General features: G+C 35.7%; 2 protein-coding genes across 6 annotated transcripts; one reads left to right on the top strand and one right to left on the bottom strand.

The window, feature by feature from the left end:
- Positions 1–303: 303 nt before the first annotated feature.
- On the top strand, positions 304–2,439 carry LOC131949128 (uncharacterized). Of its 2 annotated transcripts, none has more exons than XM_059310898.1 (4): positions 304–375; positions 1,241–1,330; positions 1,677–1,769; positions 2,002–2,439. In XM_059310898.1, the coding sequence occupies exons 1-4, from the start codon at positions 313–315 to the stop codon at positions 2,425–2,427; spliced, it is 672 nt and encodes a 223-aa protein (XP_059166881.1). In that variant the 5' UTR covers positions 304–312; the 3' UTR covers positions 2,428–2,439. The 2 variants fall into 2 exon arrangements, with proteins under 2 accessions (XP_059166881.1, XP_059166882.1); XM_059310899.1 differs by having other exon boundaries at positions 333–375; positions 1,254–1,330.
- A 3,749-nt stretch (positions 2,440–6,188) lies between these two features.
- On the bottom strand, positions 6,189–19,941 carry LOC131949127 (CD40 ligand). Of its 4 annotated transcripts, none has more exons than XM_059310893.1 (10): positions 19,878–19,941; positions 19,328–19,358; positions 19,082–19,145; positions 18,603–18,665; positions 18,339–18,354; positions 15,958–16,056; positions 14,910–15,026; positions 8,899–8,972; positions 7,957–8,077; positions 6,189–7,014 (listed from the first exon to the last, which is right to left on the bottom strand). In XM_059310893.1, exons 1-10 carry the CDS (start codon positions 19,915–19,917, stop codon positions 6,896–6,898), a joined length of 744 nt encoding a protein of 247 aa, XP_059166876.1. In that variant the 5' UTR covers positions 19,918–19,941; the 3' UTR covers positions 6,189–6,895. The 4 variants fall into 4 exon arrangements, with proteins under 4 accessions (XP_059166876.1, XP_059166878.1, XP_059166879.1 ...); XM_059310895.1 differs by having other exon boundaries at positions 14,910–14,969; positions 19,878–19,939; XM_059310896.1 differs by lacking the exon at positions 6,189–7,014 and adding an exon at positions 10,964–11,108 and having other exon boundaries at positions 7,973–8,077; positions 19,878–19,939.
- Between the last annotated feature and the right edge of the window lie 238 nt (positions 19,942–20,179).

The raw sequence follows: 20,179 nt of genomic DNA, 5'->3' as shown, positions 1-20,179 counted from the left end.
CTTTGATGTGTTGTTGTAAATATTTTACAATGAACTTGTTTAGATCAACGAAGAAAAAAAAAAGATTTTACAATGAAATTGTTTAGATCAACGAAGAAAAAAAAAGATTTTACAATGAACTTGTTTAGATCAGCGAAGAAAAGACAAAAAGCCTAAGTTACAATAAGACAAACATTATAATAAACCTACTTTCTCACAGAAGACGGAAACGTTATTCAGACGCGACAGATACCGTGTTCCGAAAGAAACTTAACGGAAACGTTCGATGACGTCAACACGTCAGGATTTTTCTATTCTGGAATATGGCGTCCCATGCAGTGCCAACTGCCTGTGGTAGACAAGGAATTCCTGCTGAAATGTTTGAATGACACCCAGGTACAAAAAAGTTTTTACTCTTTTCAAAATGTCAATGTTTAACGGTTTTACAACTTCCTTGTTTATAGATGATATCGTGCACATGAACTTGAGTGTATGAATAACCGTTTATTCTTTAAAGACGTTTCGATTGGTTAACAATTATTTTATTTGGGGGGGGGGGGGGGGGTGTTCGAATACAACAGCTTACGACTGTTAACTCGAAAGTCTTGAGCTCGAGTCTGTAGTACGTCGCTGAGCCCACCCAGCTCTAATGGGTACCTGACCGTGTGATGTCCCTGAGTCCACCCAGCTCTAATGGGTACCTGACCATGTGGCGTCCCTGAGTCCACCAATCTGATAGGCACTTTATTAGCATTATGAAAACAAAGGCGGCTGTGCATGGTCTGACCACACTATCCCATTGTGTGCTGAGCTATTGAAACATGAACTCTACTGCATGTTTCTTGGGCATGCACGAGCAGGAAACGATGCTGATGATAATGAGGAATACTGAATACAGTCAGTGTATGGTACTGGTTATCTACCCTATTACAGGGACATAACTCTTCAAGCTAACCGGGCACAGGTTTTCGTGTAGATATTTTTCTCCGGGGTGGGGAGAATTTGCAATTTCCGGTGTAGCCGAACTGGTTAAAGTATATTTTAATATTTGCAGAAGAATCTACTTCGTGTATTAATAAAATGTATCTTTTAGGAGATTCATCTTTAATCTTGACAGAATTAAACAAACTGCGTTTAAAAGTGTATATCCTAGAGAATTAACTTCTCTTATCTTCTCTCTGTCTAAAGGTGTATATTTTAGGGGATTAAGGTCTAATCTTAAGGCAGATTTTAACGGACGACATAAACGTTGTGTTTAAAGGTGTATATTTTAGGGGATTCGAACTCCAGGGCTCAGATGCACTGGTTCAGACTGCTGACCGGCTGCGAGGACAAGATACAGATGACCAAGGTAAGGACTGTTTTAATTAACGTATTGGTCATATATATATATATATATATATATATATATATATATATATATATATATATATATGCCTACGTAACGGGTCTACGATAAATTCCCGAAAATCACTTGCCCGAATGCCGTTTGCCCGAAAGCCGATTACCCGAATGGACGCTTGCCCTAATGCAACAATTGCGCATTTGTCCATTCGGGAAATCGGCCTTCGGGCAAACGGCATTCGGGCAGGTGTCTATCGAGAAAAAGTCCGGCTCCCTTACATAACGTGTATGTATAAACAATATATTTCAATGACAAATAATATAATTAAATAAATGTGCTCTTTATCCAACAGGTGAAGTGGCACGCCCCCCTACTATGTGTCAATGAAAGTTTAGGTCTATACATCAAATACTTCCCACATAAACATCCGTTCTATGGAGCTCCGGTAAACCATCTTTTATAAATTTGAATATAAATAATTGTATATTTGGAATGATCGGTGTCTCTTATATTCTGGAATTTGAATATTTTATACACCATTTCAAATATATGTTCGTATCTATTTACTTTTTATATCTAGAATATGAAAGATACTACAGCGTGAATACTTTTTGTATATTTCTATACTTATATATGTTAACAAACGATTAATTATTATCTATTTAATTTTCTGACAGCGTGAATATATTAGCAATACAGACGTTCATTCATCCCTGCAACTTATGGACAACATTCCAAAGGAAGGAAAATACGTCGTACACATACACGAATACCTCCACATTGTATCGTTTCATATGTCTGTGGTAGAGAACCATCTCCTTCTTGTACGGGACGCCATAAAACGACTAGTAGAACGTAACCCTACTGCGTACGTAATTTACCAGACGGTGCATGCGGCTTTTGATAACGGATGCCCTGTCAAGCAGAGGATGAATGCCTTCATGTTGGAGCTACAGAGGCGGGTATTGAGGGGTGTCAGTGACAGGGTCATGCTGGCTGTGACATGGCCGATGACAGTGGCGTCTGCGAACAAGTTATGTCATCCGACCGTCAGTGATCAGTTTCTGAAGTTTTATATGGGCCATATATGTGGGAGATTTTAATCTGACATTTTATATGGGCCATATATGTGGGAGATTTTAATCTGACATATGGGCCATATATGTGGGAGATTTTAATCTGACATATGGGCCATATATGTGGGAGATTTTAATCTGACATATGGGCCATATATGTGGGAGATTTTAATCTTAGTCACTGATTCTGACATATGGGCCATATATGTGGGAGATTTTAATCTTAGTCACTGATTCTGACATTTTATATGGGCCATATATGTGGGAGATTTTAATCTTAGTCACTTATTCTGACATTTTATATGGGCCATATATGTGGGAGATTTTAATCTGACATATGGGCCATATATGTGGGAGATTTTAATCTTAGTCACTGATTCTGACATATGGGCCATATATGTGGGAGATTTTAATCTTAGTCACTGATTCTGACATATGGGTCATATATGTGGGAGATTTTAATCTTAGTCACTGATTCTGACATTTTATATGGGCCATATATGTGGGAGATTTTAATCTTAGTCACTGATTCTGACATATGGGCCATATATGTGGGAGGTTTTAATCTGACGTTTTATATGGGCCATATATGTGGGAGATTTTAATCTGACGTTTTATATGGGCCATATATGTGGGAGATTTTAATCTGACGTTTTATATGGGTCATATATGTGGGAGATTTTAATCTGACGTTTTATATGGGCCATATATGTGGGAGATTTTAATCTGACGTTTTATATGGGCCATATATGTGGGAGATTTTAATCTGACATATGGGCCATATATGTGAGAGATTTTAATCTGACGTTTTATATGGGCCATATATGTGGGAGATTTTAATCTGAACTTTTATATTGGCCATATATGTGGGAGATTTTAATCTGACGTTTTATATGGGCCATATATGTGGGAGATTTTAATCTGAAATTTTATATTGGCCATATATGTGGGAGATTTTAATCTGACATATGGGCCATATATGTGAGAGATTTTAATCTGACGTTTTATATGGGCCATATATGTGGGAGATTTTAATCTGAACTTTTATATTGGCCATATATGTGGGAGATTTTAATCTGACGTTTTATATGGGCCATATATGTGGGAGATTTTAATCTGAAATTTTATATTGGCCATATATGTGGGAGATTTTAATCTGACGTTTTATATGGGCCATATGTGTGGGAGATTTTAATCTGACATATGGGCGATATATGTAGGAGATTTTAATCTGACGTTTTATATGGGCCATATATGTGGGAGATTTTAATCTGAAGTTTTATATTGGCCATATATGTGGGAGATTTTAATCTGACGTTTTATATGGGCCATATGTGTGGGAGATTTTAATCTGACATATGGGCCATATATGTGGGAGATTTTAATCTGACGTTTTATATGGGCCATATATGTGGGAGATTTTAATCTGAAGTTTTATATGGGCCATATATGTGGGAGATTTTAATCTGACATATGGGCCATATATGTGGGAGATTTTAATCTGACGTATGGGCCATATATGTGGGAGATTTTAATCTGACGTTTTATATGGGCCATATATGTGGGAGATTTTAATCTGACGTTTTATATGGGCCATATATGTGGGAGATTTTAATCTGACGTTTTATATGGGCCATATATGTGGGAGGTTTTAATCTGACGTTTTATATGGGCCATATATGTGGGAGGTTTTAATCTGACGTTTTATATGGGCCATATATGTGGGAGATTTTAATCTGACGTTTTATATGGGCCATATATGTGGGAGGTTTTAATCTGACGTTTTATATGGGCCATATATGTGGGAGATTTTAATCTGACGTTTTATATGGGCCATATATGTGGGAGATTTTAAACTTCTTCTGTTTAGTACACTTTTAGATTTGATTTTTAAATGTGACTAGTATAATATTGCTCCTGAAAAGTTGATAAAATAGTTATTCATTCTCTTTTTAAATTCTAGAATAAAATCTCTCTAAGTTTTAGCAAAAAAAATGTGATGTAAATGTAACATGTTTGTTGTATGTTATTGAATATATAAATTATGTTCTTGAAATATTGTATGATAATGTTGTTTTCGCCATAAATTGTTTTCTGTAGAAAAATGACTGAGTCTTTTTAAACTTTATTTCGCGAACTTTTACTGAATCAGTTAAACTAGTGTTTGTAAGTCGATATACTTGCTGACTTGCGTCTCTTAGCTTGAGTTTAGTGAGTGATGTTAAAAGATGGATATTTGTGAGCAGTTAGTTAAACACGCTAGTTCTAAGGACTTTACTTTTGTCCTTTAATTATTTTAACATTGCTCATCAGTGGCAAATCTTATATTTTAATTAATACTTGAACTTGTGCCTAATTATTTTGCATCTGCATGTCCAAACGGTCAACGATCACATTTCGAAGTATTTTTATTTAATAGAATTAAACAGTCCTGAAAACTAAAAAAAATAGCAGTTGGTTGATTATCCACTCGTTTATATAGTACTGTAGCGGAAGTTTGATAGTCCTGATTACCGTTAAAGATTGGAAAAACCATATATTTTTGTAGCAAATTGTTGGTTATGCCTCTGACAATAATTAGTCATTAAAGTATAAAATCACTCTAAAACACAAGAAAACTCAAATCCTTAGTCTCTCTTCACAGCTTGGCATATTATATTGTATTCATATATCTACGTTTTCATTGAGAAAGAGCAACACTTTTTAAAGAATAATTCCGCACAAAAACTGAACTACAAAAATATATGATCTCAAAATATAGTTCTAAAACAAGTTTACATTCGGAGATATAATTAAGTCATTTTCTGGTTGTTAGTTTACTGTGAAATAATAACAAAGTAAAATCACATAAATTCACATTTTTTTCTAATTATGTTTAACATAACAGTCTAGAGTCAAATGTCATTGCTATTGTATTTTCCCCTAACGCATACAATCTAGAAAAAGTGTTTTGCTTTATTTACTAAAAGACAAAAAACATCGTAAAATTATGCTTCGGTAAATTTTATTTTATTTCAAGTGACTAATTAATAAACTAAAACACAGATTTTAATTAAAATAATATAATAAAGCCTTTAGTTGCAAAATAAATATATATCACTAAAATTTTAAAAGATGTGCGCACAAAAAAAAAACAGAATTTACTACAAGCTAAACTCTAAAACTGCTAATCGTAATCATCATAATCTTTTCACGTTCGTGCCAAAGACGAGTAAGGCAGATAAAGTTCATCTGACTCAGAGACCTCGGCATATAAAGGGATAGTGTGATCAGCACTATACACAGCCGCCTTTACTTTCTCTATCGCTTGGCCACGCCTTCCCGCAAATCTTGTTAACAGAATAAAAATTATCCGGAGATTGATATTTACTAAACTCATAATTGAAACCTTCGTACCATATTTTTAACACAAAACCAGGATTTCCCTTCAAAAGTGTCACAATTGATACCAACACAATAACAATCGTATTCATCTTTGAAAAAAAAATGAAAAGAAAATTACGTATTAAAATGCAATTGATAAACTACAATACAAAAAAAAAATTGTAAAATGTGCCGATTTTTCTTGGTACCGTTGCTTTGGAACCAATCTATATATATAATTCTCTTCTTCGAGCCGTTAGAAAACAAGCTGCAAACGCTCTCCCTACCTCCCCACCCCTACATGGTTTTAGTGAGCTGTGTTCACTCTAAATGTTTACAAGCAGAGCCAACGATTTTAAACGTAGGGGGGGGGAGGGGGGGGGGGGGGGAAGGAAAGGGGGGGGGGGGGTTATGGTCCTTAACGAGCTACTTATAGTGTTTTAAAGAAATATTTTCAGTGTCAGCGTTGGTACTGTCGAATTCACAAATTATGAATTATTGAAAATTAGAAACAACTAAATAGCGGCGTATGTTATGCCGCGGGCCGGCTCGTTTATTATAATCTGCCATTTAAGTTAGGCTCTACATTGTGCTTAGATAAAAATGTAGTGTTGAGTATTAGTAACCAATTAAATGTTATTTAATAATGACTAGAAGAGAAAGGAAAATGTCAATGTAAATATGTTTTATAAACGTTTTGTTGACATTATACGCTTTGCTTCAATAATCGCAAGCTGTGTATCTTGTCATCACAATATTCGACACGACAATCTCAACGTTAATATTAGAATGAAATAGTGCAGTGACAATAAATCTATTAGCTGTACCAATTTGAGCAAATATTTTTTTATAAAATATCACAGTCCAAAAATCATGTTCTTTGTTTAATAAAGACGGCTAATTTATAAAAGCGCATAGTTAAAAAACTATGATAAATAAAAAATTGCAATAAAGTTTAACAATCCTAAAAACATACTTGAAATGCAATACCACGACATTAAATCTACGACTTAGGTGAAGATTTAAACTGCTGTAACAATATAACGAATGTATCACACTGTGTCTACGGGAGTAACACTGATCTCATGGCTCCATCAGTAGCTGAAGAATTCCGACAAAAAATCATTTTTTTTCATGTCGTTTGCAGCAGAAACAAACCCAAGTGGGATGACTCAGTGTCCAGCTCCACGATTCCTTGACCGGACATTGTCACAAACAGTTTTTCTCCTTGCTCCAAACCAAAGACTCCGCCTGATAAAGGAAGGAAGGGACAAACGGTATATTAGGTATTTTAACCAAGAAATTGCTGAATAGCAGATATTTAGCTATTTTAAGATACCTTTCATTAAACTATAAAAATACATCTACGTGCATATAAATTAAGTTAACTGTAGGGATCATAACATATATTATAACAATTACTAAATTATCTCCATTATTTTTTTTTATAAATGTAACCTAAAACTTGTTATAGAACTACGCACTACCTGTGGTAACGTGTGTGTGTGTTAGGTGTCGTATACCCACACTTTACCTGTCAACTACAGTTCTGCTAAGTGTCACACACCTACACTCTACGTTCAATTAAACGTCTATTAAGTGTCACACCTACACACTACCTTCAATTAAACTTCTACTAAGTGTCACACCTACACACTACCTTCAATTAAACTTCTACTAAGTGTCACACCTACACACTACCTTCAATTAAACTTCTACTAAGTGTCACACCTACACACTACCTTCAATTAAACTTCTACTAAGTGTCACACCTACACACTACCTTCAATTAAACTTCTACTAAGTGTCACACCTACACACTACCTTCAATTAAACTTCTACTAAGTGTCACACCTACACACTACCTTCAATTAAACTTCTACTAAGTGTCACACCTACACACTACCTTCAATTAAACGTCTATTAAGTGTCACACCTACACACTACCTTCAATTAAACTTCTACTAAGTGTCACACCTACACACTACCTTCAATTAAACTTCTACTAAGTGTCACACCTACACACTACCTTCAATTAAACTTCTACTAAGTGTCACACCTACACACTACCTTCAATTAAACTTCTACTAAGTGTCACACCTACACACTACCTTCAATTAAACGTCTACTAAGTGTCACACCTACACACTACCTTCAATTAAACTTCTACTAAGTGTCACACCTACACACTACCTGTGTATGAAGATTCCTGCGAACCAGTACAGTTGGGGCAGACAGTGTGAACGGTTCTCAACAAAACTCCTGATCTCATTGGCGATCTCGGATTTTCCTTCTGCAAGTAATGGAACCAAGTCTGAAGATAGAAAAACGAAGGTGAAATAGCCCACTGAAAACTAAGTATTCGGAAACACTTTAACAAAGCTGACTGCTGAACGAGGACATAATGCATGTTCAAATACCGAAATAGTTTATTAACAATCGCACAATGATAAGCATATATTAAACAAAAGAATTAAATGAAAATTTACGGCTTTAGTACTCACTTATTTACACACACACACAAATATATATATATATATATATATATATATATATATATATATATATATATATATATATATATATATATATATATATATATATATACAACCTATATATATATATATATATATATATATATATATATATATATATATATATATATATATATATATATATATATATATATATATATATACCTATAGTCAGTTTGATTAAAGTTATCTGATTTATGTTTTAATTATAAATTATATAATTTTATTCTAAGTTTATGTGGGCAGTCTTTTAAAAACAATACCCTCTTATTAACAACTACTGTCTTGTCTATCAAATGATGCACACTGCTGTGTGGTCGAGAGTAGAGCGCTCGGCAGCTAACATAAAGTTTTTTAGTCCGACTCGAGTCTGAAATACGTCCTGGAGCCTAAGCAGCTCTGAAGGGTAGCCAGCTCAGTAATGGCAGATGGGCAAAATGCTGACTACATCTCTCTTAATATGCCGTGGTCAAGAAACAGGTGAATTTGTACTTCATCTAAGTCCGTACGCACCCGGGAACTTTATCTTTCTTGACCACGAGACCAACTGTTAATTAACAATGTACATTTTGTTTTACGATCCATTCAACAATTCACTAACCTGGTATGTAAAATCAGCCGAGTAGCGGGTAGAGTTCGGCTTAAACTTGACACCACTGTACACTAAGTACAAACCTTGTTAGGAAAAAGAGTAAAATATATTAACTGTTAAATGAGCTATATATCGAAAAGGATTCCCACGCAGGAACCCTTTGAAAACTCTTGTAGCTGTACATATGCCCCAGGGGGTCCGAAAAAAACGGTGCTACCCTCGGGGAAAATTCGGAACTCTGTTTTAACTGACCAGAGTCTATATTTCCCTGTATAACCATAATACTGTTTTTTTTTTTGTTTTTTTTTTTTTGTTTGTAAAAAAAATTAAATACAAATATCTAGACGTATAAACCCAGTAATAAATCCAGAGATCGCGGGAGTCAGTAAAAAATAAGCGTTAACTTCGGGAAATATTCGGAAGGGATTTAGAAGCAACCAGTCCGAATTCCCTATATAAACATTGTTGATTTGGTGAAAAACTGGGTATTTGCAAAACAGATTTTAGGATACTTTGGCTCTGTACATCTGGCTCATCTTTTCAATCGACTTGGGTAAATGAAGGACCATGTGGAAAAACTACCAGTCAGCTTATACCCACATGGCGAGGGCTGAAAGTGACCACGAGTGAAATTATCCTTATAGGAGCTATATATCGAAAAAAAAACTGTTGCCGAACGACCCGTCTTTGCCATATTTTCCGTACCTCTGCTGATTTAGGCTATTCAGTAACGGACATATTTTCCGTACCTCTGCTGATTTAGGCAATTCAGTAACGGACATGGAATTCCTTGATGTCCTCTAGCCGTATACTTTTGTGCCTCCCTCGGCCTATACTCATTCCTTCTTATCAATGTTCTAATTCGATTCTCTACGACTGGAACAGAGCGATTTTTTGGGACTCCAAGAAAAGATTTGAGAGACCGATTCTAGCGAATGAGATTATATGTGTGATTTTTCATTGGTCTGACTATACTCATATTATATTATTACACTTAACTGTGTGCGGCAGACTTAATTAGGCGTTTAATATTTATTTTTTAACTTTATTTAAACTAAATTGGAAAACTGGGATTTTTTTTATATTATACATGTATTAGTTATGGCAGGTATTTCTCATTGTTATGATATACTAAATGTAAACTAGCGAAGAATCTAATAATCAACACACGAGTAGACCAAATAATATATTTAATATATGTATGCAACATTGTCAATAGGCTTAAAAGTCTATAGATATATACTGAATTTTAAAAAAAAAACTATTTTTAAGTGATAAAATTATAGTTACATTTTTGAAAATTAAAGCCGTTAGGAAATCATCGATTCCACATTTTCATATTTTGTATTCAATATAAGCCATTAAAAAGTCGTTAAGAATTATTTTAATTTAATTTTAATCATCTTTAAAAACTGCACTCAACCCCTTTTTAAGGTCAACCGGAGTGGTCAAGGAAAATAAAACAATGAAAATCACAACAATTGTTTTCCGTGATAAAATACACAATAGCGGCATTAGCCTAGCAGTTTATTTATATTAAATAACATAACATACATTTTCATATCGCCACAGCAACCTGAATCTACTAATCGAAATTCAAAATAAAAGTGTTAGCTAAATTACAATTATATTGCTAGTAATTATTTGTTTGAATTTTTCTAGCCTTACGAAAATCGGAAGTAACTTAGTATTTATTTCTTAAATATTATAAAATATTCCATTTTGGTTGAAAAAAAATGCTTTCTGGCAACAACCATTTGGAACCAGCTTTTTAAGACTGCTCAGCTGAAACATGCATCTCTAAATAAGAGCAAGCCTTTGCAACCATGCAAAAAAATAACGATCGAAGAAAATCTCCTCCAAAACCAAATGCAGACTTCCTTAGCGTCCTACTGTATGGCGTGAATGCTGGAAAGTAACAATCATCCCTAGCAGATTATGTGACTCTTTCGAACTAATTGGCAGCGAAAGATAAAAGGCATTCACTTGCCTAGCACCATCTGCAATGATAGACTACCAGGGGAAATGAAAATTAAATCAGTTTTCGAAATGAAAGGAAATAAAAAGATGTTACCGTATGTGGCACATCTCAAGGATGGGTCTAGATGATATCACGGGAATGTGACTGGACGCCGAAGGAAAGAAGAAAACAAGGAAGGCTAAGGAAACGTGGAGGCGCACTTCACAAACAAGTTGCAATAGCAGGAAAATCTTGGGGTCTGCAAAAGCAAATTACCAGAGACCGGCAAAAGTGTAAAGAGCTTTCTATGGTGGCGTAATGTGTCTTGGGACCAAAGGGGGGGGGGGCATGATTCTCGATGAGATTTGATCCATGGCAATTACATTCTGTTACATGCCATAGCACTCTTGTTGTGTTTGTAGAACGCTTGTATCACATCACTCACCTGACTATTTCACATCACTCAACTGACTATATCACATCACTCACCTAACTATATCACATCACTCACCTAAATATATCACATCACTCAACTGACTATATCACAGCACTCACCTGACTATATCACATCACTCACCTAAATATATCACATCACTCAACTGACTATATCACAGCACTCACCTAACTATTTCACATCACTCACCTGACTATATCACATCACTCACCTGACTATATCACATCACTCAACTGAAGTTTGAATCACGTCACTCAACTGACCATATCATATCACTCACCTGACTATATCACATTACTCACCTGACTACATCACATCACTCACCTGACTATATCACATCACTCACCTGACTATATCATATCACTCACCAGACTATATCACATCACTCACCTGACTATATCACATCACTCACCTGACTATATCACATCACTCAACGGACGTATGTATCACATCACTCACCTGACTATATCACATCACTCACCTGACTATATCACATCACTCAACGGACGTATGTATCACATCACTCACCTGACTATATCACAACACTCACCTCACTATATCACATCACTCACGTGACGTTTGAATTACATCTCTCACCTGACTATATCACATCACTCACCTGACTATATCACATCACTCACCTGACTATATCATATCACTCACCTGACTATATCACATCACTCACCTGACGTTTGAATCAAATCACTCACCTGACTATATCACATCACTCACCTGACTATATCACATCACTCACCTGACTATATAACATCACTCAACAGACGTATGTATCACATTACTCACCTGCCTATATCATATCACTCACCTGACTATATTACAACATTCACCTCACTATATCACATCACTCACCTGACTATATCACATCACTCACCTGACTATATCACATCACTCACCTGACTATATCACATCACTCACCTGACTATATCACATCACTCACCAGACGTATGTATCACATCACTCACCTGACTATATCATATCACTCACCTGACTATATCACATCACTCACCTGACAATATCACATCACTCACCTGACTATATCACATCACTCACCAGACGTATGTATCACATCACTCACCTGACTATATCATATCACTCACCTGACTATATCACATCACTCACCTGACTATATCACATCACTCACCTGACTATATCACATCACTCACCTGACAATATCACATCACTCACCTGACTATATCACATCACTCACCTGACTGTATCACATCACTCACGTGACTATATCACATCACTCACCTGACTATATCACATTACTCACCTGACTATATCACATCACTCACCTGACTTTATCACATCACTCACCTGACTATATCACATCACTTACCTGACGTTTGAATAACATCACTCACCTGACTATATCACATCACTCACCTGACTATATCACATCACTCACCTGACTTTATCACATCACTCAACTGACGTATGTATCACATCACTAACCGGAAGTTTGAATTACATCACTCACCTGACTATATCATATCACTCACCTGACTATATCACATCACTCAACTGACTATATCACATCACTCACCTGACTATATCACATCACTCACCTGACTATATCATATCACTCACCTGACTATATCACATCACTCAACTGACTATATCACATCACTCACCTGACTATATCACATCACTCACCTGACTATATCACATCACTCACCTGATTATATCACATCACTCAACTGACTATATCACATCACTCACCTGACTATATCACATCACTCACCTGACGTTTGAATCAAATCACTCACCTGACTATATAACATCACTCAACGGACGTATGTATCACATCACTCACCTGACTATATCACAACACTCACCTGACTATATCACATCACTCACCTGACTATATCATATCACTCACCTGACTATATCACAACACTCACCTGACTATATCATATCACTCAACTTACTATATCATATCACTCACCTGACTATATCACAACACTCACCTCACTATATCACATCACTCACCTGACTATATCACATCACTCACCTGACTATATCACATCACTCACCTGACTATATCACATCACTCACCTGACTTTATCACATCACTCACCTGACTATATCACATCACTCACCTGACTATATCACATCACTCACCTGACTATATCACATCACTCACCTGACTATATCACATCACTCACCTGACTATATCACATCACTCAACTGACTATATCATATCACTCAACTGACTATATCACATCACTCACCTGATTATATCACATCACTCACCTGACTATATCACATCACTCACCTGACTATATCACATCACTCAACTGACTATATCACATCACTCACCTGACTATATCACATCACTCACCTGATTATATCACATCACTCACCTGACTATATCACATCACTCACCTGACTATATCACATCACTCACCTGACTATATCACATCACTCACCTGACTATATCACATCACTCACCTGACTATATCACATCACTCAACTGACTATATCATATCACTCAACTGACTATATCACATCACTCACCTGATTATATCACATCACTCACCTGACTATATCACATCACTCACCTGACTATATCACATCACTCACCTGACTATATCACATCACTCACCTGACTATATCACATCACTCAACTGACTATATCACATCACTCACCTGACTATATCACATCACTCACCTGACTATATCACATCACTCACATGAATATATCATATCACTCACCTGACTATATCACATCACTCACCTGACAATATCACATCACTCACCTGACTATATCACATCACTCACCTGACTGTATCACATCACTCACGTGACTATATCACATCACTCACCTGACTATATCACATCACTCACCTGACTATATCACATCACTCACCTGACTATATCACATCACTCACCTGACTATATCACATCACTCACCTGACTATATCACATCACTCACCTGACTTTATCACATCACTCAACTGACGTATGTATCACATCACTAACCGGAAGTTTGAATTACATCACTCACCTGACTATATCATATCACTCACCTGACTATATCACATCACTCACCTGACTATATCACATCACTCACCTGACTATATCATATCACTCACCTGACTATATCACATCACTCAACTGACTATATCACATCACTCAAGTGACTATATCACATCACTCACCTGACTATATCACATCACTCACCTGACTATATCACATCACTCACCTGACTATATCACATCACTCACCTGACTATATCACATCACTCACCTGACGTTTGAATCAAATCACTCACCTGACTATATAACATCACTCAACGGACGTATGTATCACATCACTCACCTGACTATATCACATCACTCAACTGACTATATCACATCACTCACCTGACTATATCACATCACTCACCTGACTATATCACATCACTCACCTGACTATATCACATCACTCACCTGACTATATCACATCACTCACCTGACTATATCACATCACTCACCTGACTATATCACATCACTCACCTGACTATATCACATCACTCACCTGACTATATCATATCACTCACCTGACTATATCACATCACTCAACTGACTATATCACGTCACTCACCTGACGTTTGTATGACGAAACCATCCGTTAGCACCTCGACTCCCGATGCATGTTCTTCTCCTGATGTCGTCAAATTAAACGTGAGTAAAACGCGATGAGTGCTGGAGAAAACAGGATCTGTGGATGCACTATCTTTCTCTCTTACACACGGCATGGTCAAATAAATCAATATCTACTTCTGATTTTTTTCATATTCATGGAAATTGATCTCACTAACCTCAGTGACCTTAACTTACTATAAATAAAATGGGTGAATTTTGTTTAAACATGTTGTTTGGCAGAGTGATTTACTTTTTCGGTGGAAAAAAAACATATATATATATATGTATATATATATATATATATATATATATATATATATATATATATATATATATATATATATATATATATATATATATATATATATATATATAACTCGCTCGAAGCTTAAAGTGATGATGTGACTATTAGACCTACAAACTCATGCTATGAATTTCCGTTTGTATTTAGTGCAAGGGACGCTGACTGATTTTCTCAGAAAATTGTATCATTTGCAAAATTCGCTAGAGCTATTAATAGCACAGCTTGCGAAAGCAATCTCATTTCTTGGAAATATTAACAACAATCATCAAAAATACTTTTTTTTTCTTTGTTTACTTACTCTTATACAGAGTAAAGAGGAAGTATTTAATCGTGCACAAAAATCAACGATCTACAACTACTCTCTGTGTCGGAAAAATATAGTTGTTCATTTTTGTCTGTCTCGTTGTGTCAAACTGGTGTGGATGTTAGCGATATGGTCTGTTGCGAATGCCTAGAGAGCGAGGGAGGGGGCAGTAAGAGGGTTAGATAGTCGTAAGTCGACGTGCGTGATGGTGTCCCGCATGGTTGAGCGACGTAGAGAATTACATATAGAGAGAGATTTTTAAAGTAAAATTATGGAATCAGTAATTTGGATAAGAGGGTTCTTCCCTTCCTGTCCTAGTGCGTCTTCCCTCCCCCCCCCCCCCCCCCAAACATCCGTTATGTGATGTATCTAAGTAAATAAAGTATAGTGCTTAAATACCTTGTAAGTTTTCGGATCCCGGAAGTCTTGTATATAATCGTAGGAGCTTGTGCGCAGAAACAGGACAAGAATGTGTCATTGAACATTTGTCAGATTTACCTGAAATTTTCGTGATGTGTTTCACCATGATGGCCTAAAATGCTTAACCGAAAGTCTCGAGTTCAAATCCGGGTTCAAGTCAATAGAATGTTCCTAGGGCTCACCAGCTCTGATCAATACCTAATTCACGTTAGGGAAACAAAGGCGGCTGGGCATAGTGCTGACCACACTATCCTTTCTATGCCGAAGTCTTTGAACCACTTTAACTTTACTTCATCTGCCTTATGGGGAAAAGATCCGGATTTCAACAGATGCACGGGTTTTATATATATATATATATATATATATATATATATATATATATATATATATATATATATATATATATATTGTAAATGGTGACCATTCCACATACACACATGTGAAATGGTCACCATTAGGTTCCAATAACGTATATATAACTAGCCGTCCCGGCCAGGCCCTGCTCTGGCTTCTGTGAAAAACCTTTCTGTTAAAGACCATTACCTGTGTGTTTAGTAATCATCATAAACCCGTCATTGCACACCCAAACCAAAACAACAAAACGCAAACATAACGCTAACACAATTACAAATACAAACGAAAACAAAAACCTAACAACTAACCCAACCACAACCACAAACACCAATACGAACACAAAGAAAAAAACAAACGAAAAAGCAAACGAAAACAAACCAAATCCAAATGCAAAACCAACCACAAACCCAAAGAAAAAAACACAAACGAAAAAACAAACGAAAACAAACCAAATACAAACGCAAAACCAAACACAAACGCAAAGAAGATAAAACACAAACGAAAACGAAAAAAGAAAGAACAAAAACGAACCAAATCAAAACGCAACCACTAACGCAAACCCAACCTAAACACAAAGAAAACACTAACGCGAACATAAACGCACAGTGCTCAGAGTCTAGCCCGGGGCGGAATCGCCTGTTTCAGCTTAATAAACGACTATAGTACCCCAACTTATTCATAGTCTTTTGCACTCACTTTAATGAACGTAGGCGCGAAACCGAACACGGGAGGCCCGGGACCCAAAATAGCACCCTGTCTGGGCGCCAGTGGACGCACCATGACGTCACCGCCTGATTGAACTTAGTAAACGACTATAGTACATAACTCATTCATAGTCTTTTGAACTCACGCGAACGTATATACCATAGCGTACACCGGAAGGCCCGCGGCGCCAAATAGCACCCTGTCGGGGTGCCGGAGGACGCCCGGATTTGATTCACTTAAAGACTATAGTAACCTTTCTTATCCATAGTCTATCGCACTGTTAAAAACAAAACTATGCAGCATAGCGCTCACATGATAGCCCAGGGTGCCAAATCGAACCATGCAAGGGCGCCGGCGGACGCGCCTGTTTCAATTTAGTGAACAAAAATGATAATACTCCAAGCTTATCCGTAAATGGAAAGAAATAAACATATAGGATTTGTAGGACCTGGCTTATTAAATGTTATTGATTTAAAAAAAAATAATTATTGAACAGTATGTTCAGTGTATAGAATAAATAAAAGGCAGTGTTAAAAATACCTAACGATATTGCACTTAATCAATCCCCGCTAATTATGTAAATTTTTTTTTATTTCTTAACACCAAAAACAAAGTAATAAAATGTAAATTCTTTCTTCATAAGAATTTTTTTTATTAAAGGGAAGTAACTGTGCAGTCAATACATTTCCGACACAATTTTAGAAATTTTATAAACGTCGATACACTTTTTAAAAATTTTATGTCGTGTTCATAATTGAAAATTATTCTTCTAAGTAAATAGAATGAGAATTGTTTTTAAAGACTTTCAATGGTAATTTTTTGACTCGTAAATTTAGACTATGAGCACGATAAAAAATCTAACACTTAAATCCATAGAAGTGTCAACGACAAACTTTTTTGCCACACGTTACAGAACTGAGCTTTATATATTAGATTTGCCCAGTCTATTGTTTAATGTGTTTTAACTTAACTTAATCTTTAAATGCCAGACTTCATTAAAACTGTTTTCTACACTTTATTTTGTAAACAATCTGTGTCTAATAGAGGGTACTCTACAACAAAGACTGATCAAAACAATTGCATCAATCTTCTCTTATATATAGTTTGTTTTCTAACATAAATATTACAAAACTGTCAAAGCATTTTTTTCTTTTGAAAGAACCAAGTAACAGGGATATTACTAAACAGGTTTATTTTAATTATTGAATGCAATTTACCGCATGTTTTTGTATACCACCCTAGAATACATAAGTGTGATTTTTAGATAAAGAAATTAAGAAACGAATATATACTATACTTACCCCTATAACTTTTTATCTAAGATTAACAAAATATTCACACAATTTATTTGAGTAAAATGTCATTTTATGAAGTTTTACAAATATGTAAATTTCTTCATTTTAAAACTACATGTAAAACAAAAAGTGAGAAATATATTAAATTTTTCTCTCCTAGAAAAAAGCTGGTTTGTCTATCTATGCCATTGTATGTATTTTTTATATGTTTAAAAAAAGTATTTTAAATTTAAATAAAGTAAAGTATTAAAATAAATCTTGAGAACTCACCTCCTTTAAATAATGACAAGCCGTTCCGGTCAGGCATTGCACTGGCGCTTGTGAAAAACGCACCTGTAAAGGTATGTGACTTGTGTGTTTATTTAATCAACATATACCCGATGCTGCCCGGGTTTTGGAAATATATTACATTTCCAATTGATGTCTATATGCAAATATAGACATTGGAGAAAATATATATAATAATAAACCTAACTCTAAATCTAATCATAAACGAACATAATCTCTTAACCTAACCACAATTGCAGCCACAAACATAAACACAAAACAATCATAAACACAACCAAAAATAAATATATACATATAACCAACCTTCGCCTCAACCTCATTGAAAAACTAAAACATGGACATGCACATTAACATGAATAAGAACGGTTGCATAAATTTTAAATTAATAAATATTTATTTTAAACGACGTTGGTTTAAAATCATACTTTGCAAGTTTTGTTAGATTGAGTTGCAAGCATTACCTTCGAGTTTATCCCAATAATCAACACTATCACCGAAGAAATTAGCAGCGATAAGAAGGAAGTACTATAATAAACAAAAGTTGCGTTAAAAACAATTTATTAATTTTGATAATGCACATGGGATTAAATTAAATTTAAATTGCTTACTGAAATATGTGCAAGTATTACTGTTTATGAAGTAAGAAAAACCAAAGTTAAATTTAACTAGTGATTATATTAGTGAAATTGCAATAAAAATATTCTTACCAGCGCGAACTGACAAACTGTTTGACACATCCTGTGTAAAAAAAGAACTGCAGTTATAAGAAGGAAATAATTATTACAAGCAGGGGCGTAGCGAGGGGGGGGGGGGCGAGGGCGAGGGGTGCGGACCGCACTGGGTGACACCATTTAGGGGGGTGACACCAAGGCAAAAAATAGCAAAAGTATATTGAAGGGGGGGGGGTGCAAATCGAAAACTTGAGGGGGGGGGTGCAAATCAAAAACTTGAAAGTTTGTCCCCAGGAAGGGTCGCTACGCTTCTGGGGGGTGACACCATTAAGTGCCGCACCGGGTGACACCCGACCTCGCTACGCCACTGATTACAAGAATCAAACTCAGGTTTAATTTACGAAAAAAATATTTTAAAAAAAGATACTTTTCAATTTAAAAAAAAAATGATAGCCCAGAATCAGAATCATCTTTTTATATGTATTTTGTTTTTCAATTTTAAGCATGTTTTTCCATCTTTTTGATGCCCATTTTGTGTTAGGTGTCCATGTAACGGCTAGATGAAGTTTTTGAAGCGATGTCTTACCTCTGTCACCTGTGTGTAGCACGATCACAGTGTCTCCCATTGCGTCTTTAGCCCAGAAGTAGCAGCTCCTAAAGACAATGAAGAACATTGATTGGTTTTTTTTTTACACCTGTAGGGGCGGCGTGGTCAATAATAGAACGTGCGACCTCTAAACCATTAGTCTCGAGTTTGGATCCCGGGCTCGAGTCAGTAGACATTTAAAACTTGTCTCATGAACACTTCATACGCTCTGATATCATATTTTAGTACTGTTATCTCCTATGTGTCTAAAAGCTGTATTCTATATGATGCAGAGTAAACAG

This window comes from Physella acuta, unplaced genomic scaffold, assembly GCF_028476545.2.
Source record: "Physella acuta isolate Inbredline_101_S28 unplaced genomic scaffold, ASM2847654v3 ptg000674l, whole genome shotgun sequence".
In the NCBI taxonomy this organism is placed as follows: Eukaryota; Metazoa; Mollusca; class Gastropoda; family Physidae; genus Physella; species Physella acuta.
Note: the sequence above shows the minus strand (reverse complement) of the source record. Positions and strands in the feature narration are given on the sequence as shown.